The sequence below is a fragment of the Geotrypetes seraphini genome, chromosome 3 (genome assembly GCF_902459505.1).
Source record: "Geotrypetes seraphini chromosome 3, aGeoSer1.1, whole genome shotgun sequence".
NCBI lineage: Eukaryota > Metazoa > Chordata > Amphibia > Gymnophiona > Dermophiidae > Geotrypetes > Geotrypetes seraphini.
Genome location: NC_047086.1, coordinates 300,910,429 through 300,922,686, shown reverse-complemented (window position 1 = coordinate 300,922,686; position 12,258 = coordinate 300,910,429). Strand labels below are relative to the sequence as shown.

General features: G+C 45.5%; 2 protein-coding genes across 3 annotated transcripts in view; one reads left to right on the top strand and one right to left on the bottom strand.

The window, feature by feature from the left end:
• C1D (C1D nuclear receptor corepressor) overlaps positions 1 to 4,033 on the bottom strand; it is a 37,425-nt gene extending 33,392 nt beyond the window's left edge. Inside the window, exon 1 of one of the 2 annotated variants that reach the window (XM_033939998.1) lies at positions 3,962 to 4,033. The gene's annotated coding sequence lies outside the window, so the exon portion shown is untranslated. Of the gene's footprint in view, positions 1 to 3,849 lie in introns of both variants that reach the window. The other variant, XM_033939997.1, reaches the window with a different exon arrangement.
• Positions 4,034 to 4,357: 324 nt separating this feature from the next.
• LOC117357752 overlaps positions 4,358 to 12,258 on the top strand; it is a 245,966-nt gene continuing 238,065 nt past the window's right edge. Inside the window, exon 1 of the mRNA XM_033938800.1 lies at positions 4,358 to 5,701. Coding sequence (XP_033794691.1) covers positions 5,540 to 5,701 — 162 coding nt within the window. The 5' untranslated portion in view covers positions 4,358 to 5,539. The remainder of the gene's footprint in view (positions 5,702 to 12,258) is intronic.

Here is a 12,258-nt window from a genome sequence, read left to right as displayed (position 1 = left end):
CACTCCAACTTGGAGCCGCTCTCCTTGACGATTAACTGATACTTATGTGGAGTATTAAGGCCTCAAGCATTTAAAGTTAACAATCTCCATGACTTACTATTCATAATCATCCATCAAAGAAACAGGGGATTCCAGCAAGCTTTCACCCAAAAGCTAAATCTACTTTCATCCATCTCATCCACATGACCCATATAAACTTCACAAGGGTTTATTTAGGAGGCTCCTCTCAAATAAATTAATTCAATGGTTTTCAAGGCAGATTTTATCTTAGTATGTCAGCTGAAGAAGATTGGCCACTGCCACAACCAACAGATATCTGTTCTCTTGACAACCTGTCCACCAGTAGGCAGAAGACACTGCTTATAGGAGCTAGCTCTGTGGGTACTATGGGTGCTTGAGCACCTCCAATATCGAGGTCTAATTTCTATTCAGTTTAGTACCCCTAATCATTTTGAAAAGTTGGCTCATACGCAGGGAGGATTTTATTTAAATCAAATTGATTTAAATCACTAGTCAGAAAGACTTTATTTTCTCACTGCTATTCAGTACTGCCCAAAAAAGGAATATTTGCTAGTTTCAGCTCTTTACAATAATAAATATATTCTGCAACAATAATAAATATATTTTTGATCAAATATGACAACTCATCAAGGCAATGTAAGAAATATGATGAAATCAAAACATTTATCAACTTGAAGATCCTGCCTGTTCAAACATGTTCCTTTTGTCATCTTCATCAAAGCACTTCTCATGATGTTGTTTCATTTGGGCTACCAGGCCTTGCATTTCTTTGTTGCAGTGTTTGAATTTTGCATGCATGCCTGCCTTACCCATATTTCCAAACCGGGTCTCTTTTATGGCCTGCCATTATAAATTTTCTCCTCCAAAGAGAAAATAATATGATAAACCTCATACTATACAAACAAAGATCCCAAGACATATGGAGTATTCTGCCCAAATGATTTCATTTTCATTTTTACTGCTTGCCCCTCCCTCCTCGCATTTACTGGGTCTTTTGCTAAGGCGCACTAGCTGATTTAGCACACGCTAAAAGCTCACGCGCCCATTATATTCTATGGACACATTAACATTTAGCGCACACTAAATCAGTTAGCGCGCCTTAATAAAAGACCCCTGTAGTTTCTTGTGCAGATATACAGTAGAAACTTAGCACTTAAAAGGTAAAGGATTGATTCTGTGTACATCAATTAGCGACTAAGATATTTTCTCAACTCTGTATATAAAATTTTTGCTGTGAAGAAGCATGTTATCTCTGTAGACACAAATCTGTGATAATATTTCTATAGAAAAATTGTCCATTACATTATGAATGGATTAATGGAATTTATTTATCAACAAATATAAATAATGCATGAATATGCAGCCTCATGCTATATAATTAAAAAGTAATCCTTATTTCATAATGAATAACTTTTGGTAGGGTTATCTTACGGTTCCCAAAAAAAGAAGACAGATTGAGACATCTGAGATTTACTTCCACAGTGGAAGTAAAACCCGGATATCTCAATCTGTCTTCTTTTTTTCTGGAGCCATTTGGTAACCCTAACTTTTGGACTATAATGTAGATTAAATACCGTATTTTTCACTCCATTAGACGCACCTGACCATAATTTTCGCACCCTAGATTTAGAGAAGGAAAACAGGAAAAGAAACATTCTGAACCAAATTCTCCCTGCCAGTCTCTGCACCCAACCCTACACTCCTTGCCAAACTTTGCACCCTGTTCCTCCTCAATGCCAGGTTCTGTACCCTGTCTCCCCTCTGGTGGTCTAGTGGTAGGCCAGGACAGGGCAGGCAGGGACAAGGCACAGGGCAGGCAGGCCTAGTAGTTGGCAGGCAGGTAGGGACTAGAGGTCTGCATGGGAACGGGGATCGTGGGAATCCCGCGGGAATCCCCCTAACCCACAGGACTCCCACGGGGACCCCCCTCTGGCCCATGGGACTCCCACGGGGATGGAAGGCTTTGGAAGCAGGGTTCGTCCATATAATATAATGGGCACGTCAGCCTTAGTAAAAGAAAGGGTTTATAAGTCAATTACCTAAACAGAAAACAAAAAAAGGGTTCCACCAAAGAGATTCTACAAGGAAAACAGCAGCACAAACACAAAAGAAACTGTGGAATTGATGATCCTGTCAGAAGCAATTGCTGCTTTTTATGGGGACGGGCGGGGATGGAGGTAATTCCTTGCGGGGATGGGTGGGGACAGAGAGGATCCTGACGGGGACGGGAGGGGTCGGAGAGAATCCTGGCGGGGACGGGCGGGGATGGGTGGGGTTTCTGTTCCCGTTCAACTCTCTAGTAAGGACAGGGCAAGCATGCAGGTAGGGACGGGAAAGGGCGGGCAAGTAGTTAGGTAGGTAGGCAGGCAGGTCTCCCCTCCCCCAGGCAGGCAGCAGGCAGGCCCCAACCTCTCCCTCCCTACCCCCCAGGCAGGCAGGCCCAAGCCTCTTCTTCCTTACTCCACAGGCAGGCGACAGGCAGGCCCTGGCCCTCTTCCTCCTCCCCGCCACCCCCCATGCGTACCTTTTTTTTTTTTCACTTCTGGATGCGGCGCACAAGGCTCAGTTCTCACAAGACCAGGAAGGCAACCTGGTGCGCCGCTATGCCGTAAGAACGGAAGAGGAGGCAGCTACATCAGCCAGCAGTTCTCGGAGGAAACGGTGGGAACCAGGCAACTAGCCAGCCTTGTGCGCTGCTCTCAGGGAGGGAAGGTGCCTCGTCCAGCGAGGAAGGGCGGCCACATTAAAATAAGGTAATGGGGGGGGGGGCACTTTGGGTATTCGCTCCATAAGACGCACCCTAATTTCCACCCACTTTTTTTTTGGGGGGGAAGTGTATCTAATGGAGCAAAAAATACAGTAGTCCATTTATGAGAGGTTTAAAAATACCATGTTTCCCCGAAAATAAGCCCTACCATTATTTTCGGGGTAGGCCTTAATATAAGTCCTACCCCAAAAAATAAGCCCTAGTCGCCGGCAGCAGCCAGCCCCCCCCCCCCCCCCCAACCGACCCTTCCATCTCTCGCTCCCATCCGAACCCCGACCGCAAGACCAAAATACCTGGTAACAAACGGCAGCGTAGGCTGCATCGCAGCCTCCCCTTCTTACGCCAGGCCATTTGGTGGTGCCGCGTTGCTGATGACATCATTAATAATGTGACAGAGGAACACTTGGACGTGAGAAGGGCAGGCTGCAATGCCGTCTGTGATGTCAACACTGCCATTTGTTTCCAAATATTGCGGCTCGCGGTCAGGTTTCGGATGGGAGAGATGAAAGGGTCAGCAGGGGGGTGCGCTGCAGCCATGGCGGGGAGGGAGGGAGGGATAGAAAGATGCTGCACAGGATGGGAGGAAAGGAGGGATAGAAGTTTCAAGGATTCTGTGGCACAAGGGATAGGAGGGGTAGAAGCTGCAAGGGTCCTGCTGCACAGGGGGGTGAGAGGAAGGGATAGAAAGATACTGCACAAGGGGAGGAAAGATGCACATGTGGGGGAGAGAAAGGAAATAGGAAGAATTGGGGTGGAGAAGAGGAAGGGAGAGATGATCATTGTACTTGAAAAAAAAATAAGACCTAGTTCCTTTTTTGGGCCCAAAATTAATATAATGTCTTATTTTCGGGGAAACAGGGTATTTGGAAGTGAAGGCCACATGCACTTGCTCTCCTAGGGCCCACCAAAGAGTTAATCCTGCCTTGAATGAACCTTTAGTCTACCCCCGTCTCGTTTTACCAACTTATTTTCTCTCCGTTTCCTCTTCCTCGCAGTTCTCTTGTTCGTTTCCTTTCCTCCCTCCCTCCCCCCATTCCCTTTCCCATTGCCTTTTTCCTTACCTCTTTGTTTCACTCCGTTCGTTTCTCCCTCGTTCTGTCCCCCTAACGGTCTAACAACTTATTCGGGGGAATAACTGAACGCTTATCACGCGGGATACGAAAGGAACAGTACCTCTTACTATCCACGCACAGGAAACAGCCTTCAGGATAGAACCACTTCCGGGGAAGTGCGGCTTGGAATCCTGGGTATTGTAGTCCTGTATGTCACTGGTTTCTTTTTTTTTCTTTTTCTCCCCTCCTCTTGATAAATGAATCGTGTTCTTTTTTTCTATGATGAATTAACATTAAGTAAAAGTGGCTTCGTTTTAGTTTTGCTGCACATAGAAACAGAGAACTAGCAGAACGCATTATGACCCGCCTCAGAGCGGTTTCCAAGGCTACAGCGTCTCGCGTCTCGGCAGTGCACGGAGCCTTGCAGTGTCCTGAGCGCGGGGCAGCGAGGTTATCAAACGCCAAGACGGGAAGCGCGATTTCCACTGTCTTCACCACCACCACAAAGCGTGCCACAATTACCACTGACTTCGGCACTGGAGCTGTCAATGATATAAACGAGACCGACAGCGAGATTACCACTGACTCCGATACTGAGAGCGACACCGACAGTGAAATTATCACTGACTCCAAAACTTTTAATAGCACCAACACTATCACTGACCGCGACACTGAGACCACCATCATCGAGACAGACAGTGAAATTATCACTAACTCCAAAACTTTTAATAGCACCAACACTATCACTGACCGCGACACTGAGACCACCGTCATCGAGACAGACAGTGAGATTACCCTTGACTCCCCTGACTTCGAAACGAAACAGAAAATAAAGGTTGCCTGGAGATCCTGGAACTCCTGGTTTTGCCTTGTTTCCACTAAATCCGAGAAAGACACTACCTTTGACTTTGATTCTGAGACTGTCTCTGACACTAAAACCGAGATTCCTGACCTTGAAACTAAGAAAGAACTAGACACTACCTTTGGTTCTGACACCGAGACAGACAGTGAGATTACCACTGACACTGAGACCGACGCCGACTTTTCCACGGAGACGGACAGTGAGATTACACTTGACTCTCTCACGGACACCGAGACTACAAGTGATTCTGACAGAGAATACCACTGACTCTAACGCTGAGAAAGATACCAAGAGGTCCAAGACTACCTGCCATTGGCTCCAACATCGAGACTAACATCCGCATCAACACTAAGACCCAAAGTGTCACCAACAGACACAAATATTGACACCAACAACAGGAGTTACTCTTAACACTGGGACTAAAATTGTCTGACACCAATATTACCACCGAGGCTAATATTAGCAAAACAGAAGCATTAGCAACAGGATTTGCACTGACACAAGATTAACATTCGCGTTGACTCTCAATACAAACATTGACTGGCACCAAGAGTAACAGCCACATTGACCCCAAAAAAACCACCACCACCACCCTAAGACATTTATCTGAACTCAAACAGGAAAATTAATATTAGCCCAAAAAATGCAACTTTCACATCAAAACTAAAGATCAACATAATTTGTGACAGTAACACCAAGAGAAACCCCCCAATACCAATACTAGAACTGACAAGATTAATACCAATACACATAACTCTTCATTCTTGTTCCTAAAAATTAAGGATAAGCTTTTTGTTTTTTAAAAAAAAGGCTTGATTCTCTGTACCTGCAGAAAAAATGAACAACTGTGATTTAGAAAAATTTGCCATCTCTGGTGGAAAGTTGGAACCTCCTTTCCAACCTGACCTTACCAGCTATAAATCTACAGTGGCTAGCAATGTGGTTAAAATCAACTTAAACTTGCTGACTGCTGATAGTGGGGCCTCCTACAATATTCTGGTGAGTTCTTTCACCTGGTTTGTTTTGTCATAGCACAGTTTTTTTGAGTTTTTATAGAGAAAGTTAGACTGAACTATGGGACTAGATAGGATACTTTCTAGAATGTTAAATGAGTCCAGAGATTTCATAGAGTGTAATTTTATTGAATTTATGTTAATTTTATTAGGTAAGAGTGTATTCTTAGATGTTTTGTTATACTATCTGATGTAACTTGTCAATAGTAGTGGTGATATTGTATGCTAGAGTGTTATAATTGCTCTACTGCCTTGTGGTGCACCAGTTAGAGTGGGGATGTGGAGGGACATTTTCAATAAAATGTCTTAGAGCTCCTTTTATGAAGATGCACTAGCATTTTTAGCGCGCACTAACCCCGCGCTACACGAAAAATACTAGCGCCAGCTCTATGGAGGTGTTGGCGTCTAGCGCATGCGGCATTGTAACACGCGCTAAAACCGCTAGCGCACCTCCGTAAAAGGAGCCCTTAGTCTGTTGGAGAGGCATTTTCAATAGGATGTCTAAAAGTCTGAGTTTGGACCTCTTGGGAAAAACATCCAAAAAGCCAGTAGAGAAAACGACCATTTTCAAATCAGAAAAACATCTAACTTTTTGTTTTGAAAATGATCTTGTCCAAGATGTTTTTGAGCTTAGTGCATCTGTCTTTTAGGACCATTTTCAAAAACAAAACGTCCAAAAGAAAACAAGCTATTGGGACATAGAAGCAGCCAGCATTTTAGCAGAATTGCCACATAGATATTTCAGCAGAGCAGAGGGGCACTCTAGGGGATACTGCAGTGAATGTCACATTAAAAAGTGCCAGGTACACATCTCATCATAACCCACTAAACCCACCAAAACATATTTTTTCCCAGGAGAAGCAGGCAGCCAATTCTCAACATGTGGGTGATGTCATCTACGGAGCCCATATGCAGACTTGCTTGTAGAACTTTAGAAAGTTTGCGACTGCCACACCGCGCATGTGCGAGTGCCTTCCCGCCCAGTGCAGGGTGCATGTCTCCTCAGTTTTCCACGGAGCTGAGAAGTCCTATTTCGACGCTGCACTAGACTCAGTTCTACTTTGTGCCTTCTCTCACTGTTTTATTTCTTTTCAGGGTCACTTTTCAGGGCATGCAGGGCCGCCATCAGAAATTTCTGGGCCCCTTACTGAGCAATCCTATTGGGCCCCCCATGCACCCCTTCCCCCCCCCAACCCTCCCTTCTTCCTTGGGCCGAATACACACATACTTTTCTCTGTCGCCGCACTCTTTGACCAAAAGATTTGTAATCCTGCAACCACGTCAAGGTAGACTCTTTCAGCAGGGCCCTAACCTAACCTAAACTAAACTAAACTAATCTATACCTATCTATTCTAAACTAACATATGTCTAATACTGAACTAATAACAAACTAACAAACATCTGCATAATAAATAACTAAAATAATAGTGCTAGTAGCTATAATTCACTTTTGAATGTAAAATCTCAGTTAAGGATTTCTTTTGACCTTTGTAGGCCAGAAGTAGATCACAATTGCACAATATTTTTTGTAACAAGTATTAAATGTGTTTTTATAAATACTGTAAGCTTAATAAATATATCAGAAAAAACTACACATCTGAGCGCATATCTGAACATACACATCTGTATGATCCCATCCTCCTCTGCTTGGCTATAGCTGCATCATGCATGTTAAAAATGTACATTATGTTGATATGTGCACCTTCCTTCCTTCCAATCCATCCTCCTCAGCCTGTCCTTACACATCCACAGCTGCATGTTAATGATGATGTATATGTTATGATGATAAATAAGTGCATATGAGCACATCATTAACATGCAGCTATGGATGAATATAAAAAAGAAACAATATTCTGTACAATTGTCAATTTATAAATCAGCGTCTTCTCCCCATTCTCTCTTCTCCATTTCCCTTCAGCGTCCTCAGCCCACTCTCTCTCCACTTTCCTTCAGCACACGCACATAAAAACAAGCAAGTAATTTATATCATTTTCATTCTATTCATTCATAGAAATTAAAGTCTAAATAATGCCAGTCACATAACAAAACATGATTTTACAAAAATAATTCCCTGCACAGTCAAGCCTTCAAGGATTACTAGATGTCTTTCAGCAGTTCCCCTCCCTCCCTCCCCCTTACCTTTGTGGCCAAGTCAAAATGATCTACCAACAATAAAATTTTAAAAAACACAAAGCACGCTGTACGCAGAGAAAATGTTAATTATCATTTATATTCCGCGGGTTTTCAAAGAGGTCAAGGCAGATGACTTTATGCAATGTCACCTCAGTAACAACTATACAAAAATAGACAAATATTCCCCCTCCCTTTTTACTAAAACGCGATAGCGGTTTTTAGCGCAGGGAGCTGCGCTGAATGCCCCACGCTGCTCTCAACGCTCATAGGCTCCCTGCGCTAAAAAACGCTATTGCGGTTTAGTAAAAGGGGGCCATAGTGCAAAATATAGACAACATATATAAATTCTCAAAGCAGACACATTTTGATCACTAAATTGAAAATAAAACCATTTTTCCTACCTTTGATAATTTCATCAGTCTCTGGTTGCACTTTATTCTTCTGACTGTGCATCCAATATTTCTTATATTTCTTCCCTTCTTTCAGCCTCCTGAATGCTTCCTCTCCTCCAGACCTCATTCCCTCCCCAAACTTTTTCTTTGTTCACCCTGCCCCTTCTTTCTTTTTCTCTCTCTCCATACCCCCTTTCTTTCTGTATGTCTGTTTTTCTCTCTCTCACCCTGCCCCCTTCTTTCTCTCTCCACACCCTCTTTCGTTCTGTATGTCTGTCTTTCTCTCTCTCTCTTTCCGTGCCCCATTTTTCTTTGTTTCACCTTGCCCCCTTTCTTTCTTTCTGGCTTCCTGTCCCCCCTTTCTTTCTTTCTCCCTGCCCTCCCCTATGCCACCACCATTGGGAAAATGCTGCCACCGCCACTGGGGAATAGGCTGCCACTGCCGCCATCGGGAATAGGCCAGAGCTGAGTTCGCCCTTCTTCTCTTCCCCGCGGGGCCGACCAACTCTCGCCACCCGACGTCAATTCTAACGTCAGAGAGGACGTTCTAGGCCAGCCAGGCAGCAATTGGCTGGCCCAGAACGTCCTCTCCGACGTCAGAATTGACGCGAGTGGCGAGAGTTGGTCGGCCCCACAGGGAAAAGCAGGGAGAACTTGGCGCCAGCCTGTTCTCGATGGCGGCGGTGGCACTCAAGTGGCTAAAGAGCCGCAGTTTGCCAGCCTAGGAAAAACACTGGAGGGTGGCCAGCTGTGCACCCCCTTGGGACGTATACCCGGGGCGGGGCGGACCGCCCCCCCACCCTGGTATGCCACTATCTGTACCTCACTCCCTCCCTATGACCAAAAATTCTCCTTTCTTCTATTCCCCGTGTACACAACCATCTCTTTCCCTCCCTTCCTCTCTCCCAAGTCCATGCCTTCTGTGTCCAAAAACTCATTCCCTACCCCACCTCAGCATCTCTTTCCCTCCCTTCCTCTCTCCCAAGTCTATGCCTTCTGTGTCCAAAAACCCATTCCCTCCCCCACCTCAGCATCTCTTTCCCTCCCTTCCTCTTTCCCAAGTCCATGCCTTCTGTGTCCAAAAACCCATTCCCTCCCCAACCTCAGCATCTCTTTCCCTCCCTTCCTCTCTCCCAAGTCCATGCCTTCTGTGTCCAAAAACCCATTCCATTCACCACCTCAGCATCTCTTTCCCTCCCTTCCTCTCTCCCAAGTCCATGCCTTCTGTGTCCAAAAACCCATTCCATTCACCACCTCAGCATCTCTTTCCCTCCCTTCCTGTCTCCCAAGTAGAGAGTTGCGCGGGGACAGAAATCCCACCCGTCCCCGCCAAAGTCCCACCCGTCCCCACCCGTCCGGAGTCATGTGCCTGCTGTGCAACTCTTCAACCTCGAGCCCTCAAACGTCATCGAGTTTAGTTGGACAAATTCTTTGGCGTTATGGATCCACTTTTCCCGGTCTCGACCTCGACTCCGGTCAAGCTTCTCACCGGGGTTCTGTCTTCTGCCTTGACCTCAGCCTCGACTTTAATCAAGCCCTCCTCATTCAGCTTGCCTGGCTGCCTCCCTCAGGTCAGATACCATCAGTGATGATCAAACTGCCCAAGAAGCACTCCAAGTCGAAGAGTCATTCTTCCTCCTCTTCCTCTGAGACTATAGCCACACCAAATGTACCAGATCCTCAAGTCTGCTTGTCACATTTGGAGGCTATGATCCAGAACATTTTGGATCGCCAGTTTGGTAATATGCTTGCCAAACATGCTCCTACCTTGACTCTGCTTCCTGCAGCCCAGCCTGAGCACTTAACAGTATCACAAGGAGTCAAGTCCTTGGCTGTGCCTTGAGCTGAACCTACTCACTCTATACAAGGAGTCTAGTCCTTGGGGGTGCCTTGACAGGATTCTACACCCTCTATGCAAGGAGTCGAGTCTTTGCGAGTATCTCGTCTGGAGCTTAAGCATACTACTCAAGGAGCCGAGTCCTTGTCAGTGCCTCGAGATACCTCGACACTAGGGGTTCAATCCCTTTTGGTGTCTCGATCTCACTCTCCAGCTCTCCCTCCTTGCATAAGGCATCACCCTTCCCGAGGCATAGGGCAAAGACTCCTCAACTTTCTTCTCAGCGAGACATGCCTGTTTCGAGGCACAGTTCTCCACATCAGTCAAGGCATCCATTGAGGCACAGATCCTCTTCTCGAGACCGGCCTCGTCTCTCAACACCTCGAGACTCTTCGAGGCCTCCAACTCCGAAGTCGAGGATACCACCTCCAGAGCCTTATACTTCTCCTGCGAGGTATTCTATCCATTCTCTCAGTGAGTCATCTATACCTGCATATTCAGACCTCAGGTATCAGTACTCCAGAGAAGCTTCACCTTCGTTCGCTGTCTTGTGAGGCGCCTCAAAGTCACCTTCTTCCCCTTGAGGTCAACCTTCCTTAGAGCAGATATCCTTTTCTTCTTTCCTACGTCAAATGAGTAAGGACCTCAGTATTACTTTAGACGGGGGGGGGGGGGGGCGTGGCTGAGCCTGAGCGAAATGGCGGCTTAATCTCCGTGCTCCCGCGCTGCTCCTCACACTCCGACAAACAGCTATAAAAAAAATCGAAACCGAGTTGCAACGGTAAGCGGCAGAAAAACCTGCAAGTGTCACCGACCTAAATCGAGGGTTGCCGACCCAGAAATAACCGCTGGATGTCGGACAAAAAGGTTGGGAAACGGCACAAGCCTGAGCCGCTTTCCCCATCAAAGGCACCGCTACCACCTTCCACCGGCGATTCGGGCCGTGAAATCCTGGCAGAGCTGAGAGAGCTCAAAGAGCTGGTAACGGAAACAAAGGCTTCTACAGATGAAATAAATGAAAAAATTACAGGTATGGCTGAGGATTTTGCACAGCTCCAAACATGTGTGAGCACATTGGAATCCAAGATGGAGGCTAGCACCATACAACTAGCTGAGCTCAGGAAACAGGCCACCCGCATAACTGCATTAGAAAGAGACTTGGAAGATAGTAATGACCGGTCTCGAAGGTGTAATATTCGTATATTGGGGCTCCCGGAGAATGGCCGAGATGGTGAGCTTATTAAGAATCTAGAAGCTCTAATCCCTCGGCTCCTTGACCTTACTTTCCATAGAGAATTTGAAATAGAAAGAGCCCACAGGGTACCCTCCTCTTCCACAGGAGACCGTCGCCCCAGACCGGTTGTTCTCAAGCTGCTCAGATACCAACACGTTATGGAGATCATGCAGAGGGCTAAGATCAGAGCTCCAATTAAGCATGAGGGTTCCACCATTCTATTTGTACCTGACCTGAGCAAAACTACTGCACATCGTCGGAAGCTGCTTCTCTCCTACAGACCACAACTAAAAGCTTTAAATGCAAGATTTGGTCTACTATACCCAGCTCGCATGAGAGTAACACTGAATAACACAACCAAGGACTTCCTGAACCCCGAGGAGCTGGCTTCATTTATTGAACTGCATTCACCTACCCCAATAAATCAGGTTTGATTGTTTGATAGCATGGTATCTCACCAATTGCTGCATTGGATGATGTTATTCTGTCTACACTTTGCACAACAACTATTTACTACCTTTTATTACATGAGAATGTTGTGACACTTTTAGCTCTTGCCAGGGCACTGTCTTGCTGTTAACAACTGTTTGTATGTTAAACTCTGACACAAATGAGGGCACGTCGGGTTCTGCCTGCTGTTATGGCTCCCTCAGCTACACTCACATGGTTATTATATAGCAGTGACTGTTTTGTCACTCTTTTCAGTTCAGGGTGTTTCTCAAAAGTTTTGGATTATTATTTTTCAATGAGATATATACTGATGTGGTTTCTTTCTCATACCTGGTTTTACTTCATAAGCCTGTACCACTGGTCACCTTTTACACTCAAATATCAGTGTCTCATGCTCTTTTGTATTTCCAACAACTGCAATGTCACTTAAAATTATATCTTTAAATGCAAAGGGTCTAAATAACAAGATTAAGTTGAAAAATGTTTTAACATATCTT